The 23,896-nt window shown below is 35.8% G+C and overlaps 1 protein-coding gene across 13 annotated transcripts in view; it reads right to left on the reverse strand.

Moving 5' to 3' along the window:
* The window catches only part of PICALM (phosphatidylinositol binding clathrin assembly protein), a 106,915-nt gene that overhangs the window by 70,156 nt on the left and 12,863 nt on the right, over positions 1–23,896 (reverse strand). For all 13 annotated transcript variants that reach the window (XM_029914829.1, XM_029914830.1, XM_029914823.1 and 10 more), the window contains exon 2: positions 2,448–2,590. In XM_029914829.1, the coding sequence (XP_029770689.1) occupies positions 2,448–2,590 (143 nt within the window). The remainder of the gene's footprint in view (positions 1–2,447; positions 2,591–23,896) is intronic.

Raw genomic sequence — 23,896 nt, forward strand, 5'->3', positions numbered from 1 at the left:
AGAGCGAATTCCTTTCAATTTCATCTCTCCTTAAGATTTCCCGTTTTTTTTTTAATGCATGCAGAGGGTTACTATAATCAGGGTATACATCAATACTTCTTTACCTCAATTTTGTTCATTGTGTTCACTCCAAACTACCAAGCCAGGATTTTGAAAAACACTTTATAGATAAAAGACTGATGTTTCATCACTTATCCTAAAACAACCTGTTTCAAAAAGGTGTTAAAATATCCTAAGACAGTATTAGACCCCATGATTTTCATAAGCTGTGATAATTCTTTGTTGTGGGAAGCCTGTCTGGTGCATTGTAATGTTTAAAAGCATTCCTGGCCTCTCTACCTACAGGTGCCAATAGCAATCCCGTCATTTGCAACAAACTTCCCCTTGCAGGGCAGGAAAGGACATCACTCTCCTCCCAGCCCTATGGTATTCTCATCACCACAACATAGTAAAATCCTATGCATATTCTCTCACAGACTACTAAACCTGCCAATGAGTAGTGAAGTTGTCTTGCTGCTTAAGGAAAATAAACATGAGTTTATCTAAAAACCACAATGAGATGCTATCTTTCTCCTATCGGTCACCTGTAAGGAATGGCAGTCAACTTTCTTTTCCTTACCTTTATCAAGGTTTTGTGTCTAGTATAATCACCTTATTTACAGTCCCTGAAAGCCACGACTAATAGTTATCCTTTTTATCTAGCATTCTAATTGGTTATATTTGTGGCTTTTTCTTTCTAAAGAATAAACTACATTTTTTTAAAAAGGTGAAAAACATTCTATAAGCCTGAAATTCTTCACAATGATCATGATCTTAAGTAAACACAGTCCCCCAAAAAGCAGAAACTGATATCCTAGTTAAGATGAAAAATGCTTCAAGTTACATTAAAGTGAGTATATCTAAACATTCCTATGAACTCTATACCCTGGTTACAATAAATTAGAAAGCAACCGAGTAACATAGGTCCTAAAAAAGGTCATGTCTGTTGACTAAGAAATCATATTTCAAGTAACTTCTGGGAATAACTTTTAAAACTTTAACACTACAAATAAAGTCATCCAGGGTGATGTTGCTGTAAAAGTATATAATTAGAAAGCTAAATTTCTAGGAAAGAGAAAGTTAAGAAAATTATGGAATATATGATCCATTAATCTGTCACTAAAGATGATAAATGCAAAAAATATAAAGCATAGAAATGCTTATGGTGTGACATGATATAAAAAAACTAAATATAATATTTTATCTAAATTATGATTACAGCTATTAAAAAATCACTTCTGGACAAGGACCAGAAGAAAACACCAAAATGTGCATATAGTAAGATCTATTGCAATGATGAAGTTGAAGGTCAATTCTGGCTTTAATTCTAAACTAATTTAATGATGTTCTATTGGTATCTGCCCAAGATGACAGCAGAGCTTTAGCACCAAAAAGCCCCAAATGAACAAAGTGATGGATGTCAGAAAGTCATTATGCTCAGAAGTCTAGTACCAACACTCCATCTCTTAACAATCAGTGGGCTGAATTTTTCTAAGATGTAGATTTCCAAGTATAGATTTATCTAGTTGCATACAAATATTCTTTTTTTAGAATATTTATTTATTTTGAGAGAGTGTGAGCAGGGGAAAGGCAGAGAGAGAAGGAGACACAGAATCTGAAGCAGGCTCCAGGCTCTGAGCTGTCAGCACAGAGCCCAACGCGGGGCTCAAACCCACGAACTCCGAGATCATGACCTGAACTGAAGTTGGCCGCTTAACTGACTGAACCACCCAGGTGCCCCTGCATTCACATATTCTTGTAACACAATTTTAAATGTGGCTTTTAACTCAATTTTGCAAGTAAGTATACTGGGCTGAGAAAACCATTTATTTAAGGTAAGAACTCAAAAATCAGCTACTAGCCTATCAAGGAAAACAAGATGATTCTCTCCAAACATTAAAATGCAAACGCTTATGCATCTTTTTGTTACCCTTTTGGGCAAAACTTTACTGAAGGCTTCAAACACCTCTCTGCTTTGAGACTCATTAATCAGTGCCTCTCAGCAAATGCCATCAATATAACAACTGAGCAAATGTCCTCAATATAACAGGTTTGAACTAAAAAAGTGGTTCCAAAGACACCTATATAAAATCAGGCAGAAAAATGGCCAAAATAAAGAAAATGGAAACAAACAGTCTATACACGAGGCCTGCAAAAACCAGTGCTGCTTACGGAATCTACCTGTAGGCATTAATCCTTGCTTCTTGATCCATTAAACGTCCTCTGGGCTTTGACCTATCATCCTACCTCAAACTGCAGAATCTACAATTTTATTTCTGCCTTGTTACCTTGCCCTTTTTACCTATATTATTTGGTTGCTGAAGCCATTCCTGAAGTTTCCATGAGAGAAGCAAGCTGAATAACCTGTCACCACACCAGTATGCTTGTTAATCAAAAATCTGGCTTACCTCATTTCCATACACCATCAAATGATGAGTTGTAATGAGAGATTTGAAGACCACCACCCAACTACTATTAGTAGTTCTTTCAAATAAACTGTCTGCCAACTGTGGGATGTTCACATTCATCTCGTTTGTGCATTGAATTAAGTCTGCAATTAAAAAAAAAAAGATTTACTATTAATGCCAGATCTGCATGCTAACAGGTGAAAAATCTAACAGTGGAGCAACAATAGACAGTTTGGAGAAGTTATTAAAAATCTCTTAGGAGAATAAGTGAGACCACTATAATCCACCTAAGAAGTAATACAAATTTGAAAGGATATTGATTAGGAAGGATAATATTCATTAGAACGATACTGATTAAGATCACATAAAGGATCAATACCATTAAGTAAATCAAACTTCCTCAGAGTAAACCCTCAACTATTTATCTCAAAAGAAACTATTTCAAGGCCCTGTAGAACTTTCAGTTCTCTTATTACTCATAAACCCTCAGAGCTACCATGTTAGTATTATGAATCCCTATCATTCAAAAAAAAACTTAAAAAAAATTAGACATATGGAAGCATGAACAAACTGAAGGTCAAACGACTCTTATTAACATTCTCCCTAGAATGCTGTGTTTGTACTATAAGGAAGATAGGAGTAGATATGTGGTCTGTGAGTGGGTAGGATTTTGGTTTATTTATCTTCATTCTTCTCACCCTTCAGTTTTATCGAGTTAGCTTAGTTATCAGTTGGTATCAACTAGCTAACACTAACAAAACTGGAAATGAACTGAAGTTTCTTGTTGCATAAATTTGCAAGAAGAAATGACCAAGGAACTCTATTTGCTATTACTCTGAAAACAGTTAAAACAATCTAATTTCCAATTTTATATTTCAAGTGGGAGAGCATAATTATAAAATGGTTTAATATACAATTGTTTCAGCACCAAACCTGGGGAGAAAGAAAAAGGCAGTCCTTAACAGACCTCAGAGTTTCACCTTCAATCAGCTTAAGGGACATTATTAGCAAATTCAAGGAAGAAAATATAAAATATGATTTATATTTAGAGAATAGAAAGGAAGACCAAGAAATGAGCCATCTCACTTTTAAAGTACATATTAAAAATGTACAAATATCTCAGCTATAAGTATGATAAAAGGAAAGAAAGTTATTCATGACTCATAGCAGAGTGTCCACTTTTAATCTTCAGCACATAATTAAATAAAAATTCAAGTGATCTAACTTGGCCTTGATCACTAGCAAGAAACACCAATGTAACTAAGACCGTTTATCTGCTTACAATCTTTCAAAAATGTTTGTTCTAATAGATCCAATTATTATACAAAGTAACATTTGATAAACAAATGAATTTTAGATTAGCAGTCAACCTAGCCAACAATGCTTAAAGAACAAAGCACAAAACAGTCAAATAGAGTGCCCATGAAACAGAAGAAGGCTTTCACAATTCATACTTACATTTACTTTCAAATTTGGTGTGTATGGGTCAGTTTCTAACGGTAAAAAACAGAATTCCATATCTGCTTTCACTGAATCTCCCTGAACAGTTCTTCATACCTGTTCTACAGCAATAAATATATCATGTACACCTTATTCCCAAAGCTAAGCTTTCTCTGCCTCTTAAAAAATGAGGGCAAGACAAATGTCTTGCTCCTTTTGAATCCTTCAGAACTTCAAGTACAGAACTATCAAGTTCTGAACCCAATTATAAGAAGTTATCTTAATTTTTCCTCCCTTTATCTTGATATAACTATATTTTTCTATATCCTTCCAGAAACTATCTTGATAAGCTATTTGATTCTTAAATATAATGGTTACTTCCCCATGATGGTATCAAGTCATTTTATACACCTCAGAGTTTTTTTTTTAGTTTTCAAAACTGAACCTGTCACAAAATCTGTCTCAGTACTACCCCAAAGGTGCTCCTACCTGTTTGTTTATATACACTCCCTACGGCCTATCAATAACCAAGTCTCCTAAATCATCAGCAGTTCTACTTGTTCCTCTCCATTCCACTATCACAGTCAAAGCCAGAATTCAAGTCCTAGTTATTTCTTAACTAGGAGGTATCACCTCTCCTGAAAGTATTCAGAGAGTGGGGAGGAGGATTAACACACTGAAAGTTTTTATTGGCATTTAATATCAATGATGAGGGAGACTACTGTCCTGCAATGCACAATCACCACTTCATAATTTAAAACTACTCTACTCATTGGGGCACCTGGCTGGCTCAGTAGATAGAGCATGTGACTTCTTGATCTCAGTGTCATGAGTTCAGGACCCACGCTGGGCACAGAGCCTACCTTAAAATTTTTTTAATTTTTTTAAATTAATTTTTATTTTATTTTTGAAAGAGTATTTTTATTTATTTATTCTAGTATTATATTTACTTTTGAAAGAAAAAATAGTTTTTTAAATTAGCTTTTATTTATTTTTGAAAGAAAGAGACGTGGAGCGAGCAGGGGAGGGGCAGAGAGAGAGAGAGAGAGAGAGAGAGAGAGAGACACAGACTCCAAAGCAGGATCCAGGCTCTGAGCTGTCAACCCAGAGCCCAACATGCGGCCTGAACTCCTGAACTGTGAGATCATAAGCTGAGCTAAAGTCAAATGCTCAACTGACTGAGCCACCCAGGCACCCCCCCCAAAAAAACATGTTTTTAAATAAATAAAACTGCTCCACTCAAAATTGTCCCCACTGAGAAATGTTGGGCTGACTGGCCGCTTCACTTCCGATTTGGGGTCTCCCTCACGTCACTCCCCTAAACATTCTCTAAACTGACCAAAGAATGATCTACAACACAACACTGTCACTGCCTAACCTCAGTGAGGTCCCTACTACTTACAGAATGGCACACATTCTGTCCTTGTCAATACCCTCCCTTCTTGACTTTTGGCTTCCAAAAAGAATCACTTTCCAGTTTTCTGTGATGTACCTTGCTGTTTCACACCTGAATCTTTACATTCCTGCTCATTCTTCAAAATGAATCAAGTCTTCCCTTTCACGTACTAAGGTACTCTCCAGTCACTAAAGCCAACACATAATTCTACACTATGGAATTATTCTACACTATAATTATTTACTTCCAAATCATTCTCTTCTAACTAGTTTGAGACCTTAAAAGGAGACTGTAAACGTTTTTGTTAGCCATTTCCATACTCTTCATCACAGAGATAAGTAAACTGCTATATTAATCAGAAAGAGCTTGATCTGGGGCACCTGGGTGACTTAGTTGGTTGACTGTCTAACTTTGGCTCAGGTCAAGATCTCGCAGTTTGTGAGTGTGAGCCCCATATTGGGCCCACACTGACTGCAAAGCCTGTTTGGGATTCTCTCTGCCCCACTCCCTTCTCTTGAAATAAACATTTTTTTTTTTTAAAGAGGCTGACCTTAAATGAAGCAAAACATATAGATTTTAGTCTCAACAACCACAGGATTGTCAACATATCAGAATATATATATTCTACCAGTGCTATGTAATCCCCTGTGATCAGCTCTCTCCTCTGCATCACTTTGCTTCAGTTATACTGACGTCTCCTTTGCAATGACTCGCAAAAGCCAAGTACTCTTTCTTACTTCAGGTGCTCAGGACATGCTCAAGACTTACTAGAATACTCTTCTCCCAGATATCTATACTTCCTGCTCCCACATTTTATTCCTATAGTTCTTTGCTCAAATGTCACCTTATCAGATGAACTCTTCTAATTATATAAAATTACAAAGCCTCAGGGCACTCTTCTACCTCCAAACCACCACTATCCAACTTTATTCTTGCTTTGTCTCCAGAGCACTTACCACCTAATTTATCTTACTGTGTTTATTTTTTAATTTTTATTTATTTTAATTTTTTAAATTTATTTATGAGCGAGAAAGAGACAGCATGAGCAGGGGAAGGTCAGAGAGAGAGGGAGACACAGAATCCAAAGACAGGCTCCAGGCTCTGAATTGTCAGCACAAGAGCCTGACACAGGGCTTGAACGCACAAACCATGAGGTCATGACCTGAGCCGAAGTCAGATGCCTAACCGACTGAGTCACCCAGATGTCCCTATCTTACTGTGTTTAATGTTCTTCTCTCCCAATTAAAATATAAGCTCCATGGGGGCAGGGCTCTGTTTTGTTCTCTGCTGTATACTCAAAGGCCCAGGACAGTGCCTCATGTATAGTGGTCACTCATACTTTTGATTCATTTTAATAAGCATATTATTTTAAGCATAGAAAGTCCTAGCAAGACCTTTTAAATAGGCATCCAAAATGGTATTTTTTACAGACTAAAATCAACAATCTCAGACTATCTGTACAATCTGCTATTTCCAAAAGAATAAAAAAAACAAACCTGAGCCCATTACATGTGAAAATTTTTGAATTTCAAATTTAAGAGAATCTAACAAATAAAGGTTTTTATTTGTTTATGAAAACTATAGTATACTTTAGAAATGACCACATAAAAACTGAAGGATAACTCCAGAACCTAAAGTTTCACACGAAACAGGAAAAAGCACTTCACATGAAACGGGAAATAGAAACAGCATTCATGTGGGAATCCAGAGTAGACCAAATGCAAAACCAAAGTTATATCAATACTGCTGGGAGAAGAAATACTGAATTATTACACCAACTTTACAGACTATACTTCCCCCATAGTATTTTAACTCAAGCAGTTCTCCAGGCAGTAATTTTTCCTCTGCACAATGTTTCTACTACAGTAACTTGAAAATGCTTCCAAGTCTGAGCTCTAACAACTCAGGAAGAAAATGTTTTCCCAGTTCTGACTAACCAAAAGCAAATAATTCCAAACAAGAATCATGCATTATCATGGGAATCCTGATAGCTACTGTTTTTCCCATTCTCAACTCAGAGGACTTCAGTTCTTAAAAACCACAAACTTGGTATTAAATTTCCCTTATCAATTGAAAGGGTTCCAAAATTGGAACACATCTTATATTTTCTTTTGATTTTTTTTCCCTTAAGAATATAAAAACTAAGTACCTTCTTGAATTTTACATCATTAATAATTCCTAAACCTCACACTCAAAATATTACTATTTGAGATACAGGATCTATGCTTTAGGTACAGAGTAGAATTCATATGGATTTCTAGTATTTAAAGGCAGAAAGAAAATAGACCAAGGAAATGGAGAGCATTTTTCCAGAGAAGGAACCAATCACTACTCTACTATACAAACAAAATGATTTCCATTTTACTATTTAATATGCCCCTCCAATGTCTGGGGTAGACATTAATTGCATCAACACAGGCAAGACTTGCCCAAAGGTTAGGTCACACAAGCTCACTATTAAAAGTAGTAACAAATTTATGAACAGAATTAAATTTTTGTAAAAGATAAGAGTCCTTAGAAACATATATACTCAAGGGAATACCCAATTAGCCAATCTAGTGGAAGTCCTAAACTTCTAAAGTTTAAAACAAACACAGTAAAAAAAAAAAAAACGTTCTGAAATGAAAAATAGTAATTTTTGTATTCCGGGGAAAACGTTCAGCAAAGTATCAAATATTTAGTAGTAACCAGTTACCAAATGGATTCATTAATGTTATAGCCATATTCCCAGTGAAGGCCACAAGCCTATGCACATATCCCAAGATAGAGTTCACCAACTTTAGAAATTTAAGCCACCTAGGGTTCACTTCCACAGCAACTCAGGCAAACATCATTAGCAGAACTATACAGGTATTCACTAGGCTGTATCAAAACTATGCTGAAACTCAAAATTTCGATATGTTTTGTATGAATTACATTTTTCTGTTAACCCCCTTCGCCCATCTCTCTCACCCTCATTTGTATCTATAAGCTTTTGTTTAGATTCCTCAAATAAGAGAGATAACATAGTATTTGTCTTTCTTTGTTGGACTTATTTCATTTAGCAAAATGCCTTGGAGGTCCATCCACAATATTGTGGCAAGATATCAGTCCTTTTATGGCTGAATAATATTCCATTATGCACACATACCACAATTTCTTTGCATATTCATCCATCAACAGACACTTAGGATGTTTTCATATCTTGGCTATCCTACATAATACTGCAATGAACAGGAGGGTACATACATCTTTTCAAATTAGTGTTTTCATTTTCTTCAGATAAATACCCCAGTGTACTTGCTGGTTCGTGTATTTATATTTTCAATTTGAAGACCCTTCATAAATGTTTTTCACAGTACGTACACCAATTTACAACCCACCAGCTGTGCACAAGAATTCCCTCTTTTCTACATCCTTGCCAACAGTTGGTATCTGTCTTTTTGATAATGGCCACTTTCACAGGAGTGAGGTTATAACTCACTGAGGTTTTGATTTGCACTTCCCTGATGATCAATGATGTTGAGCATCGATTTACATTCCTGTTGGCTATCTGTAGATTTTTGGGGGGGAAAAAAATGTCTATTCAGATCTTTAGCCACTTTTTAATTTAACTGTTTGGTTTTTTTTTTATTTTGAGTTGTATGCATTCTTTATATATTAGCCCCATGTCAGACCTGACTTGCAAATATTTTCTCCCATTCAGTAGATTGCCTTTTGATTTTGTTGACAGTTTCCTTTGCTGTGCAGATTTGTAGTATAACGCATTCACATTTATTTTTGCTTTTGTTGCTTCTACTTTGTGTGTCAAACTCAAGAAATCATCATCAAAATCTATGTCAGGGAGCATACCACCTATGTTTTCTTCTAGGAGTTTTATGAATCCACGTCTTACATTCAAGTCTTTAATCCATTTTTTATTTTGTGTATGGTTAAGACAGTAATCAAGTTTCTTTCTTTTGCTGTCTGGGTTCCCCGCACCATTTGTTGAACAGACTACCCTTTCCCTAATGTATATTCCTGCATCCTTTGTAATAAATTAATTGGCCATATAATGCATGCATTTATTGGTAGGCTCTCTATTCTGTTCCATTGATCTATACACCAGTTTTTATGACAATACCATACTGTTCTAAACATTCTTATGTTTTACAATGTTTATTTGTTTTGAGAGAAAGAAAGTGGGGAAGGGACAGAGAGAGGGAGAGAGAGGATCCCAAGCAGGCTCTACACTGTCAGCACAGAGCCCAAAGCAGGGCTCAATCCCACGAACTGTGAGATCATGACCTGAGCCAAAATCAAGAGTTAGACACTTAACTGGCAGAGCCACTCAGACATCCCATTACCATACTGCTTTAATTACTAAAGCTCTATAATATAGTTTAAAATCAAGCAGTGTGTGTGATGCCTGCAGCTTTGTTCTTCTTTCTCAAGACTGCTTTGACTCTTTGTGTGTGGAGGGGTTTTTTTGGTGTAGTTACATTTGTGTCTTCTTCAATTTTTCGTTATGACCTGTAGTTTTCAATATATAGGTCTTTCACGTCCGTTAAGTTTATTCCTAGGTATTTTTCTTCTTTTTTGATGCCAATTGTAAATGGGAATGTTTTATTTCCCTACTTCATTATTAGTACACAGAAATACAACAAAATTTTGTGTAGTTTTTATTCTGCAACTTTACTGAATTTATTAGTTCTAACAGTTTTTTGATGAAGCATTCATGGTTTTCTACATAAGATCATGTCATCTGTAAACAGTGACAGTCTTCTTCCTTTCCAATGTGGGTGCCTTTAATTTCTTTTTCTTGCCTAGTTGCTCTGGGTAGGATTTCCATTACTATGTTGAATAGAAGTAGCAAAGAGTGGGAATTCTTATCTTGTTCTTTCTTGATTTTAGATGAAAGGCTTTGAGCATTTTACTGTTGAGTATGATTGCTGTGTATGAAAGATCTTTTTGTAACTGCCTTCAGAATCAATTTCAGTAACATGACCGATTTCTTCAATCATCTAGAAAATTGGAGATACACTCAATTTGGAAGGCAAATTAAGTGGGCTATCAAATGTTGCTTCACTGATCAGATCTTCCACATCTTTCCTGGGAACGAGCACAAATAAGTAGGAACAAATATTCACCAAGAAACAGTAACAAAAATAGCCAAGAAATAGTAGTAGACAAATTTCTAAACTTGCTTTTTAAAAATATTAGCAACATTTTTCTCATTTAGCAAAAATTTGAAAGTATTTATAAAACATGCTAGTTGAAATCAGACATAAGTCAAAAGAATTATACACAGAGGCACATCTGCCCTTGTCATAAGTGTCAAATGTCTGAGAAATGGAACGCATGGTCTTGTATCTTATTCCACTCAATTTTTTTGTGTAAGGGATCACAAAGTATGGTCCAAATTAAGATGAAACTTACCATTTTATCTTTATATTTTGTGCGATATTCTGTGTGAAACACAATGTTATACTTTTACATAATTCCCACTAGAATTAATTCAGAAATATGCTCTTCATAGACTGGCTTATTCCTTAAGAAAAAAAAATCTAAGGAACTTGGGGCACCTAGGTGGCTCAGTTGGATGAGCATCTGACATTGGCTCAGGTCATGATCTCAATTGTGGGTTCAAGCCCTATGTTGGGCTCTGTACTGACAGCTCAGCTTGGAGCCAGCTTCCAATTCTGTGTCTCTCCCTCTCTCTGCCTCTCCCCTGTTCACACTCTTTGTCTCTCTCTCCCTCTCTCTCAAAATAAGTAAATATTTTAAAAAATCTAACGAACTTATTATGATGTGAAGGTAAAACTGGGAAAGACTTACATACTATAGAATTCAGTACAAGAAATAAGGATTGAGTTAATTTGAAAAGAGGAGAGAAGGGTACATTTCAAAGTATTAATAAGAAGCAAAGATACCCAAATGGCTTTGATAAAAGTGCCATAAAGCTGAAGGAACTAAGTCACAATGTAAGTTCACATGTTCAATAATGGAGGAAATAGTTCATTAAATGACAGTCTGACAATGAAATACTCTGAGGCCAACAAACACAGGGCAAAAAAAAGTTGACAAGGGAAAATGCTCACAATTCATTAAATCAAAGCCATGTTAAAAAACAATACAGAGTAAGATTCCATTTTTAAAACTGTAAGTGTATAATATTTCCTGATATATATGATGTACCTAAGTAGGCTGATCAAAAACACGGAACACTTTCAAACTTACTCAGCAACCAAGCTATAAATGAACAGCAGTCAAAATCAATATGTAAAGAACTATATCACTATTGTTTCTTTAGTTTTACAAATCTCAATAAGCACCTCTCATGTCACACAGCAAACACCAATCCTGTACCAACTCATTAATTGGATGTGAAGGTAAAAACTGGGGAAGGAGTCACATATTACATGTTTAGTACAAGTAACAAGAACTGAGTTAATGTGAAAAGAGAAGAGAAGGATGCACTTCAGAGTGTTTAAAAGAAATAAAGATATCCAAATGGCTTTGATAAAAAGTACCATGAAGCTAAAGGAGCTAAGTCAATGCACGAGGACATTCTAGACCCTCCAGGGCATACCTTGATCCTGGCAGAAAGGACAGCCATGTGTTTTATTTCCTCAAGCATGTGAGAAAGAGGTGATACACACACCAGAGTTGCATGGCATGACAGCTGAAATCTGGTAGCCACTGTTCCATTAAGTAGACCAATATTGTGAACACAAGTTCAATCTCTCACCGTTGTAGATGAACCTTATCTCCAAAACCCACAAAGAAAGTAAGGCAATGGCCCATCTTACTAAAAAACAAAACAAAACCAAATTGCAGCTGCAGCAAAAACCAATCTGTGACCACAACTAAATATATTATTTCTGTTGCTGTGTTCTCTGCAAAATTAACAAGAGGCATACATGTGAAAACTAAAAAATATAAAGATAACTCTGATTTGGTGATAGTACATGTTATATTTAACCTGTTTATTCCCTAGTAAGTGCTTCTTTCCTATTAAATGATTTTCTTAATCACTATGTAAAACAAGGTTTTCTTCCCTTAAATACTATTCAACAAGAATAAGCAAGCCATTACCAATTCTCTCATCTGGCTATCCCTATTTATTTTAAACAAAAATTATTTTTAAGACACTTTAACTATCAGTACTAATTTCAGGTGCTTATGGAAGCCAGCCAAAGAAATCCAAATTTTTAAATAGCAGGGTAAAAAGTTTAACAGATTTAGAAAGTATTATTAAGTCTGCAGTATATGTAGGATATATCATATAAAAACACTCAAGTGTTAAGTGTTTTTAGAACACTTTAAAGAGCAACAAAAAACAAAGAACTGACCTCCTCTAGCTCTGTAAGAGAGGAAAGAAGTAGAATTTAAAAGTAGGAATACCTAAAAATTCAGATGAAGCTAAGTAAACAAAGTCAACCCTAAGATATTCTACATTAATATCTGGCTAAAACTTAGTCTCTTAAGTCATAGCTGAAAACAAGCCAAGGTTGCTGAATTTCTACATTTCAATTTAAAAAGTGCAAAATAAAAGTGTTTTAGTTAATGGAATCATCATAACTGCTCTAAAATTGTAAACGATATACAAGCATCTTTTTCAAATCAGTCCAACCTACTGTCTCTTAAAATCATCTATCATTATTTAGGCATTTGCCTCTTCACTCAATCTTTCATAAATACATAAATCCTACGAGAACAGAGGAAAGTTTAAGTCATAAAAATGCTCTATAGAAAAACACATACTCTTTGAATACTCTCAGAATTCATTACCAGTGATTTATATTTTCAAGTGAAAAGGTCGTTCTCTTTTCCCCCCATTATCAAAATGTTTTAGCCTACTATGTAAGCATTCTTAATAAGTCTGAACACCTACAGCTTCTCCTGGTTGGTCTGGCGTTCTCTGCATTCCTACCACTAGATGGCATGCTGTACAGAGAAAAAGTAGGACTCTAGCAAGAACATTGATGGGTTCAGGTTTATCTCCTTAATTTTGAGATTGTTTAGGATTCCATTCTAGTACTCCAAAGTGGTGACTGACAAACCTTGACACCCTAGTCCCATCCCAGATTCCAAATAAGGATTTTCGGGGTGAAGAGAATCATATTTTAGTAAGTACTATCCCCAAAGGCGACTATTATTTCTGTTAATTTTTGATTTACCAGACAATGTAAGATGATAAAGTTACTTAACAGAATAAAAACACTTGTCTTGATATAAGAATAAAGAATATTTATTTATAGGAAAACAAAATATAGCATTACAGTGATCCAACATATAAAAACAACACATCCACAATATAAGCAAAGGTGTTTTCCTTCCCTTCTTTGAAGATGTTAAGTTTCAGAATCATCATCCCACCTGTAGGAAAGGAAATATGTAAGTATCGAGTAATTAAAGAGTAAATGCCAAAATTACAAATTCTTTTTGGATTACATTTTAAAAATTTAACTAATACTTCAGCAGCCCAGATATAACCAGGATTCTTAAAAACAATCTAATACTGGATCAGAAACATAAAAACTGATTTCCTAAGCAAAATAAAAGGTCAAGTAACAACTCATTGTGAGTACTGTACTTACCTCCATCAATGCCGTTCACCAGAACAGTCCGGGGGAGCAGAAAAAATGAAAAGAATTCCTTCATTCCAACAAGACCAAGAAAAGGGAATCAAAGCTTGAGAAGCTCCTCAAATGCAGATCAGAGTACTATGCAGGAAAAAAAAAATTATCTGTGGTCCAACGAACTGGGACTAAGTCTGGAGAAAAGTATGTTATTAGTAGGGTGATTAAGTGTCCTGGTTTTCCTGAAACAGTTCTGGTTTACACCTATTGTCCCAGTGTCCCATTCAGTCCTTTCACTCTCAAAAGTGACCCAGTTTGGAATATAAATTATATGTCACCCTAGTTATAAGTGACCTAATAAAAGTCTTCACGTAGCTAAGGAATTAATACACTACCACCACGTATTCCTAGTGTACTTGGCATTTTTCTTTCTGGAGTGCTACATTCTGTCCTTCCCCAGCCTTCTTAAAACACAAGCAAGCTTCCATTCTATTTGTTTTGTCCTCTCATCCTCAACCTGTGAGTATATTCCTAACACTAATCACTGTTCTATTTGTTTCACCCAGAGAAAATTACCTTAGTTGAGCAAAAACCTCTATGCAAATGATTTTCAAATTTCTTCTCTGAAAATCAATCTAAGGTTGTCTGGGGAATTGGATATACTAGAAAATTTCACTTCTATATCCAAAAATATGTGATGCTTTAAAAAAAGGAATATAGTCTCAACTGTAATCTGGTGTCCCTTTTTTGTTTTAAGCAATCAATATTCATCCTTTACTTTGTTAAAATAAATTCAGGAATCTTTTGTTTTCCTGTGTCTTCCATAATGTGTGACATGATGGTATGGTATAATATTTATAGATTTATAAGTGAAACAAGAGTCCATTTCTCCATTCATAATACTGGCAGGGGGAGGGGGGGTGGCGTGCATGAGAATAACAGGCAAAAAAGTTCTCCTCGTAGCTAGGTTATACTGTGACAGTCCAGCCTAGGTCTAAAAAGTAAGTTAAGTAGGAAGCCCAAAGATTTTCATGGCTTTTCTTAACAGTTTAAATTCTGCCTAGTCAGAGTGAATAATGAATTGCAGTTAGACTCTCTGCCTCAGTGCACCTCATCCAGAAAACACACGTTCACATCCTGGATGCAATTAGAACAGATGGAACAATATACTCCATCTTCCTATTCAGCCTTGCAAACTTCGTATGCACAAGTAGAAATTCCATATATTCTACAATATTCATCATATGCCAAATAGTCTTAGGAGTTAGAAATATGCAATAGTGGACAAAGCTGCTGCCATCAGGAAGCTTAAACACTAGTGGAGAGACACAATCAGCAAACAAATGAACAAATATATGTCAGACAGTGATAAATGGCTAAGGATTTCTTAGCACTTGAGGAGGATGGGACAGTGTTTGAGTAGGCTGCTAATTACACATGATAATCAGGAGTCTTTGGATGAAGAGACTTGAAAATTACAATAACAATGGTAGTGTGTCACCAGAGACCAACTGACCTATCATGATCAATTACATCTTCCAGAGTGTGGGGAAGTATGGAAGTACCCTATTCATTCTGTATCACACATGTCTGCTTCAGAACCTTGCCAAAGTCTCACTGAACAGAAACCTTCTCTTGTTGATTCTGCAAAGCCTTCAGCTTCATGTAGACAGTAAGGAGGGACTGGGAATCTCATTTATTTTATTCACCCACTTCACCATTAAATCAAAGCAACCTTGTAGCAAAATTACATCAGCCTTTTACTAACTACAGTTCATTAAGGCCCACATATGAGGCAAGTAGGTATCAAAAGGTCCTTCTAAACCATTAACAAGTGAAGGCCTTTTCTAAAAACTCTTTTTTCAAACTGTGGTAAGCAGTAATGACAAATACAGCCAGAAATAGTTAACCATCAAATAAGCAGCTATCTATGCAGTTTTAGTTTTGAAATAATGCTCTATAAGTGAAAAATATGAGTAGTTACTAATATAATAAATCTCCATAAAATAAAGAAGTGTTTTCCCTAAGAAGCCTTAAACTTAAGCCTTTAAGTTTCTATAAGAAGGAATAATCACTAGGAGTGCTTCAACAAAAAATATTTCCACTCACACATTTCATAACTATACAACCATTCTTCTAAAATTCCATTATGACCCATTATGCCTATTTCTCAGCATTAAAAAAAAAACCTGATATTTCAGCCCGACTAATGCCTTTTTCTTAATTTTTTAAATGTTTTTATTTGCTTTTGAGAGACAGAGAGACAGCGCACGCAGGGGAGGGTCAGAGAGAGATGGAGATACAGAATCCAAAGACAGGCTTCGGGCTCTGAGCTAGCTGTCAGCACAACGCGGGGCTCAAACCCACAAACCGTGAGATCATGCCCTGAGCTGAAGTTGATGCTTAACCAACTGAGCCACCCAGGTGCCCCAATGCCTTTCTTAAAGGGCATAACTTTTGAGATAAAAATCTGCATTAGAAGCTGCCAAAATCAAAGTTGAAGATGCTATTTTTAACTTAAAAGTTCCCTGTAAATTATGCCTCAATAATGTTGATTAAAGGGAAAAAAAATCTCCCATAAGTTTGAATCTCAAAGTTCAAGTTTGGCCACAAAGTATTTGGTGATCTAAAAAGAACTTTTTAAAAAAACTTTATGTATTTATTTTGAGAGAAAGAAAGAGAGACCACATACCAGTCAGAGCCAAGGACGGGCAGAGAGAGAGAGAAAGAGAATGCCTGCACTGACAGCATGAAGTGTGCGTGGGATTCTCTCCCTCTCTCTCTCTGCCCCTCCCCAACACGCACGCCTGCAAGCGTATGCTCTCTCTCTTTCTTGCTCAAAAATAAACATTAAAAAAAAGTTGACAGGGGCGCCTGGGTGGCTCAGTCGGTTAAGCCTCCAACTTCAGCTCAGGTCAGATCTCACGTTCGTGGGTTCGAGCCCCGCGTCGGGCTCGGGTTCTGTGCTGACAGCTCAGAGCCTGGAGCCTGCTTCCGGTTCTGTGTCTCCTTCTCTCTCTGCCCCTCCCCCTCTATGCTCTGTCTCTCTCTGTATCAAAAATAAATAAAACATTATAAAAAAAAATTTAAAAAAAAAGTTGACATGATGGGGCACCTGGGTGGCTCAGTAGGTTGGGCATCTGACTTCGGCTCAGGTCATGATCTCAGTTTTTGAGTTTGAGCCCCATTACAGGCTCTGTGCTGACAGCTCTGAGCCTGGAGCCTGCTTCTGATTCTGTGTCTCCCTCTCTATCTGCTCCTCCCCCACTCTTGCTCTGTTTCTGTCTCAAAAATAAACAAACAGTAAAAAAAAATTTTTTTAAGTTGACATGATCACAACTTATTCTGTACACTGTACAGTTAATTATGGTTTATTTCCCCTAAATATAGGCTTAAATATTTCTCAATACAAGGCATTCTCATAAACAGACCTCTGCTGCTAGAAAATTTAGAAACAAAAAATTTAACATATATTGTATGTAATACAGGTTTTTTTATTTAGTTCTTCTGCTTCTATGTACCAATGATAACAATACTAATAATAAAAGGCTAAGAACAGTCTTAGTTGATTCTTTCATACAAGTAGCTGTCTATATTTATGTAGATAGACAATATCACATATATTTTCAAAATCTACAGTCCATCTGTAGATGGATATCTAAAATTAGTCCCTTAAATTTCTGAGATAACTTATCTTTCGGTTATGAAAAGGCAATATAAATCTTAAACGGTAACCACCTTTCTGCCTTTTCTATAATATCAATCTTTCACCAATTTCCCTTTGGCTATGATGGCAAAGACCCCTCCAAATAAGCCTTCTACCCAACTAAATGGCTACCACTTTGAATACTACTGCTTTTCAAGTATGAGGTCTCTCTAAACTTGACAAATATTGGAGAATATTAACCACCATTTTGTTTCACTGCTATATTGGATACCTTCCAGAATGAACAAGATTGGCAGATGGAGAAAAGGGGTGTCTTCTTAGTTCTTTCTAATGTTTAAAGTTCATTTCTCCCTATTAGAGCTCTTTTCTTTTTTTTTTTTAGTGTTTATTTTTGAGAGAGAGAGAGAGTATGAGTAGGGGAGGGTCGGAGAGAGAGAGGGAGACAGAGAATCCAAAGACAGGCTCCAGGCTCTGAGCTAGCTGTCAGCACAGAGCCCAATGCGGAGCTGGAACCCACGAACCACAAGATCAAGACCTGAGCCAAAGTGGACACTCAACCGACTGAGCCACCCAGACGCCCCGAGAGCTCTCTTCTGATTTACATTCATTTAATAATCTATCCTAAGTACTATTCATTTCCAATCTCTGCTTCAAACAGTAATGATGAAGATGCTCATCTCACTATCTATGACTTCAGGCGTATTAATTAACCACTCACTTTCAATTTCCCATATTAAAAATAGGAATAAAATGGATTTTAACAATAGTATAGGAACACATTTAGAGTATTTATTAAGTTTAATTACAAATATTGTTAGTTTTACTTTGTATCATATTTTACTGATGAGTTTTCCCTCATCATTTTTCCAATACAGTATTGTAAAACCACCTTCAAGCCAATGGCTTCTTTATAGAAGGTTTATAAAACTAAACTTCTTCAACTGGAAAGTGTAACCAGTTACATGCATAAGTGGCAAAAATCTTTATACATACAGTCTCTTTATGCTTTACAAAGTTTTTTCATATCCTTAGTTTTTTTTTTTTATTACAATGCCTTGTGATAAGGTGAGGGATACTCTGTGGTCTCCATGGTAAAGATTTAAATACTTGCCTTAGTAACACAATACAGTGGCTGTGTTGGAACTAGATTCTTTAAAACAGTAATCTTTCCACTAGAGGGATAAAAATACACACATATTTCCTCTCAATTCTCTCCAAACCAAGTAGTCTAGTCATCACCTTCTCTTCCAAAATTCATACATCTCTTTTTTTTTATCTCTCATAAATCTAATTCCCTGTACAGAAAGTAACCACTTCTTGTTTGGTACAGTATTTTGTGCTCATTGGCATCATCTTCATTCTGGCTACAACCAACTGAGGTTGACAAGATATAAGGAAGGCATCATATCATTCAAACCAAGTTCACAAGGAAGAGGTTTCATGAGTTTGGGATGTCTCCGTCTCCCAGTGACTCAGAAACTATAAACTCTAATTTACAAACAAACTTTAAAAAGTCAAGAATGTTGTAAAGTCAAGTCAATTCACCAGATTTCAGGTGAGGAAGAGTAACATGATTTAACATGAGAGGAACACATAAAGCAGTTTCCCAGTCTTCTGACCTAGAGATGTAATCATTACCAATTCTAAGAAATAACAAAAGAGAAAAACTACGTTTAAAAAAAAAAAACAGCTACAGGATGGTCACTAAGTTAGGAAAACATAACTGTGATGAAGAAGCTCAAAGAAAAAAAAGTACTTCGAGGTTAAGTCTACAAGCCCAAAGATAGAAAGCAGCTTAAAAGGTTTCCATCTCCTGATAAGAAATAGTTTTCACCCTCCACAGCACCTTTCAGCAGTTACTCAAGGAATGTCTCAGCCTCCTGGATTTGCTCTCTAAATAACTTCCTAACTTAGCTGTCAGTTCCAAACCTATAATTTTTAACTCAGTATCTATGATTGTTCTTTACTGCCACTCAGGTGTGTTATGGGATGTTTCTGGGATGTGCTAGAGAAATCACCTAAAAATAATGCCTTGATACACTCTAGGTCACCAATTCAAAACAGTATTTTGCAAGAACATGAGCAAAAATAAATGAGTGTTTATACTGTACCAAGTCTAAAAGTTTATACTGAATTAATGCCTAACACAAATTCCAAGCCTGAGAACTAATACACAATTAAGTAGTTGTGAAAAAAAAGTTACAAAAGCTAATGTTGAGAAAAGAAAAATAAAGGGGAAACACTGCCTGCCAAACCATAATTTCCCAGTCATTAAATAGTTGGTTTTATTTCTGAAAGTATAAATGGGCATAAGGATGATGTGGTTACATCTTCTAGATCTGAAAACATAAGACAAAGTGATCAGATAAAGAACCAGATCTTTCCCCCATTTCATACCAAAAGATTAAATGCACCTATCTTATAACCCTCTTGAATATGCAGTTTTTAAAAACAAATTTATTGCAGAGCAATATACTCAATTTTGTAAAAGGCGAAAGATTTATGCGGTCTGAAGAGAAACCAGAGTATTCAATTTTGTATTTATCAACAAATCTTCACACTGGCCTTACAAAATTGAAACCAGACCAATTCCTCCATGACAGCTCCCATGAAATAAAGTTAGTAACTGAAATTAGTAAAAAATCAGTTTTCTTTGCTACTCACCTAATATAAATGCTACACCTACAAAAATTCTGCCCCTCTCCTTCCAAAGATGCTATATGCAGACAAAGTTAGCAGTTAGAAAATGTACTAGCACTATTAAAACAAGTTTCCTAGGTGAATTATTAATTGAGTACAACTAAAGATTATTCTAAACTATACCAGTAAGTTGCTTATTTAATTTCAGGTCACATAAGGTTAAAAAAAAAAAGAGAGAGAAAGCACACACTGTATGTTACAAGTATTTGAAAGCCAACTCAAAACTAGTTACATGTACAACTACGGCAAGTGAAAAGGTTGAGACCAAAAATGAGTAAGCAGCTAGTCAGAAAAACCAGCACAACCCTGGCCTATTCTAAAGTTCTATCTAGTATTAATAAGTAGATATATCCAATATCCAATCCTCATCCACTGTGTGTGTGTATGTGTGTGTACATATGCACACACACACACACACACACACACACACACACACACACACACTATACATATACTTCAGAAACAAAGTCCTTTCAAGCAAGCAAATAAATTAAGAATCTTTGAAACTGGGGCACCTGGGTGGCTTTGTCGGTTAAGCGTCCGACTTCAGCTCAGGTCATGATTTCATGGTTTGTGGGTTCCAGCCCGCATCATGCACTCTGCTGACAAGCTAGCTCAGAGCCTGGAGCCTATCTTCTGATTCTGTGCCTCCCTCTCGCTCTGACCCTTCGCTGCTCATGCTGTCTCTCTCTCTCTCTCTCTCAAAAATAAATAAAACATTAAAAAAAATTTTAAATAAAAAAAAGAATCTTTGAAACAATAATGCTTAGAATTCTATCATTCTAAAGTTAAAATAAGAAATAAAAATGCGGTTTGAGAAATAATTCACAAACTCATCATGTAAACAAATAATTTTAAGATGGTGTTTGTATATATAAGAGCACATGGTGATGGATTAGTAATACTCCATTATATACCCACAACTGATCTCCCATTATGATCAACAGCCACCACATGGAAGACAATTACCAAGTGTAGATCATTCAGTCTACAGCAATAGTTAAAGGATCACCACCCTACCTTTTTTCGGGTATCAGTTCATAATCTGGAACAGACCTGATCAAATGATCCAACTAGCTCAAGACCAAGAGTATATCTGGTTATTTTCAATAAAAAGATGAATTCTATCCAAGAAGTATTTCACATTGAAAAAACAAAAAAAACCTGTTGACTAAATAGTACACTAGCTCTCTACACTAAATCCATTATCTCCATTAAAGATTTATTTAATATTTACTAAGGTACTATTACACAAGTAATTACACTAGGCATTACATTCTGGACACTGGGGATACCAGGATAAATAAAGCAGAGTGCCTGCTTTCAGGAGATAAACATGCACAGAGAGTTAAGAAAGAAAACGAAAAGGACAGGGGAACAATTTGATGACAAATGCTACCCAGGTATGGCTCATTTGGCAGGGAGTAGTGGGAAATAGAAGTGTCCAGTCATCCTTCACCAAAGCAGAACATCCAACCCAAGCACACTTGCCCAAAGGGGGCAAACCTGGAAAAAAGACAAACGTCCCACGGTAAACCTGCCTAACTAAAGTGAAAAATTCATGAAAGCAAGCACCTGAGACATAGATCGAAAGGCTAATAGGGAGTCTCTTATTATCAGGTATCTTTTATACTATTCACATTTTAAAGATAGCTAGGTGAAAATTCTCATTTTTGTTGGCAATTTCCTCCTAAAATGAAGTCACAAAAAACAATGCTGCCCCTTCCTCCCAATGACAGTTAAGATATACAAGTTCAAATTGTTCTTCAAATAATGATGATACAGAGGAAGGTGGGACACTCCAATGGAGACCGAAGCAAAAGCTCATATAGAAACTGCCCATAATCTTAGTTTCCAAAGCACTAAACCAAGATCCTGAAAGCTAGAGAGACACAAATATATAACATCACAGAACAGCACAGCAGGGACGCCAATTTAGAAAATAAGCAACTTAAGTAAGGGATTTTCCTAAGGTCAAATTGAGCTGGGGCAGCACCCCGTATTTCAGTTCAGGGATTATGCCTCTGAAGCACATTAGTAATTTAAGAAGTAAAGGAAGTGCTGTTTCCAACTGTAACCTTATGTATTTATGAAATTTTATTTCACAAAGATTTTTTTCCTAACAATACCCCATTCCCTAAAAGTCCTGTGTGCGCTAACGAGTTCTTCAAATTGCCTGACTTCTATTCAATGTTCTTCATTGCATTAAAAAAAAATTTTTTTTTTAATGTTTTATTTTTGAGACAGGGAGAGATAGAGAGCATGAGAGGGAGAGGGAGACAGAGAGAGATAAGAGGGAGACATAGAATCCGAAGCAGACTCCAGGTTCTGAGCTCTCGGCACAGAGCCCGACACGGGGCTCAAACCCACGAACGTGAGACCATGACCTCAGCCGAGTTGGAGGCCTAACCAACTGAGCACCCAGGCGCCCCTCTTCACTGCATTTTAATGGTAAAAATTTATTCTCTATTTCCTTTTAGTAGTAGAGTCTCAGTTTATGTAAGGATTGTGTTATGGTTCAAGACAGAAAGGATTCTTTAAATCTTATTAGCTATTATCCCTATAATGTAAGTTATGTTCTAGTTAAATTGATTTGATCAGATTTTGTGTAACACCAAAGACTGAAGTTTCCTTAAACTTTTATAAAATCTCTTTGTCCAGATCAAAATTAAGTATATACCATTTCTGTTTAGAAGACTCTTTCAATAATTCTTGAGCAATCTATGAACTCAGAAATCCAGAAACCTTAGACATGGCCACTATTAATGCAGTCTATAATAATCAAAGTAACATAAAAAGCATAAAGCAGCAAAATCCCATTTTCAACTTCAAGATCAGCCAAACTCTTTGTCTTCTGTATTTCAGCACTAGCAACAGAAAATAAAAATATAATACAATTTTGAAAACCAGCTCTACAGTAGTCAAAAAAAAGCTACCTGGAGGTGAGATATAGCTAAAGGTTTTATGATTAAAATCCATGCTCTATCCACAATCCAGCCTCAAATGCTCCAACTGTATTTCTTCTTATTCCCAAACCAATCTCTTTCCTGACTCCACAGCATGCCATTCACTCTCTAAAGTTAAAGACTCCTTTGTTCCCCAAACACATTTCCAGCTTTCCTACTTTCAAATGTTTGTTCATGCTGTTTCCTCCACTTCAAATACCTATTGTTCCTGACTACTTATCATTTAGGGTACAGTTCTCTCCCTTATCAAGGGCAGTATCTTTCTCTCCTATGGTTTTCAACAATATTTGACATGAACTTTATCTCACATTACTGGATAATACAGCTATCTCTACATATCATCTGCCCTACTCGACTGAGGATGTGATCAGCAATTTCACTTTTGGATTTCTCAATAATCTCAAACACAGCAAATTAGATACAGAGTAGACAATAAGCAATTGCTAATGAGTATATTAGTTTCCACAAAACTAGCTAATAAAGTCTTGTTTGGTAGAGACCCAGCTTTAAAAACCTATGAATGACTGATAATTAATTTATCATCTGCAGATAAATAGGTGTCAGTAGTTAAATTACATAAATCAAACAGGCCTCCAAGATCTTGTGACTGTAACTCATTTATCAAACCTTTTCTATTCATAGTGATTATCATCATATGATTATAGTTTGTGTTTAAGTTCATTCATAATTTGGAACTCAAACTCAATTTTCAGACAAACCCACAAAAGCCATGAGAT

The sequence above is a fragment of the Suricata suricatta genome, chromosome 11 (assembly GCF_006229205.1).
Source record: "Suricata suricatta isolate VVHF042 chromosome 11, meerkat_22Aug2017_6uvM2_HiC, whole genome shotgun sequence".
Lineage (NCBI taxonomy): Eukaryota > Metazoa > Chordata > Mammalia > Carnivora > Herpestidae > Suricata > Suricata suricatta.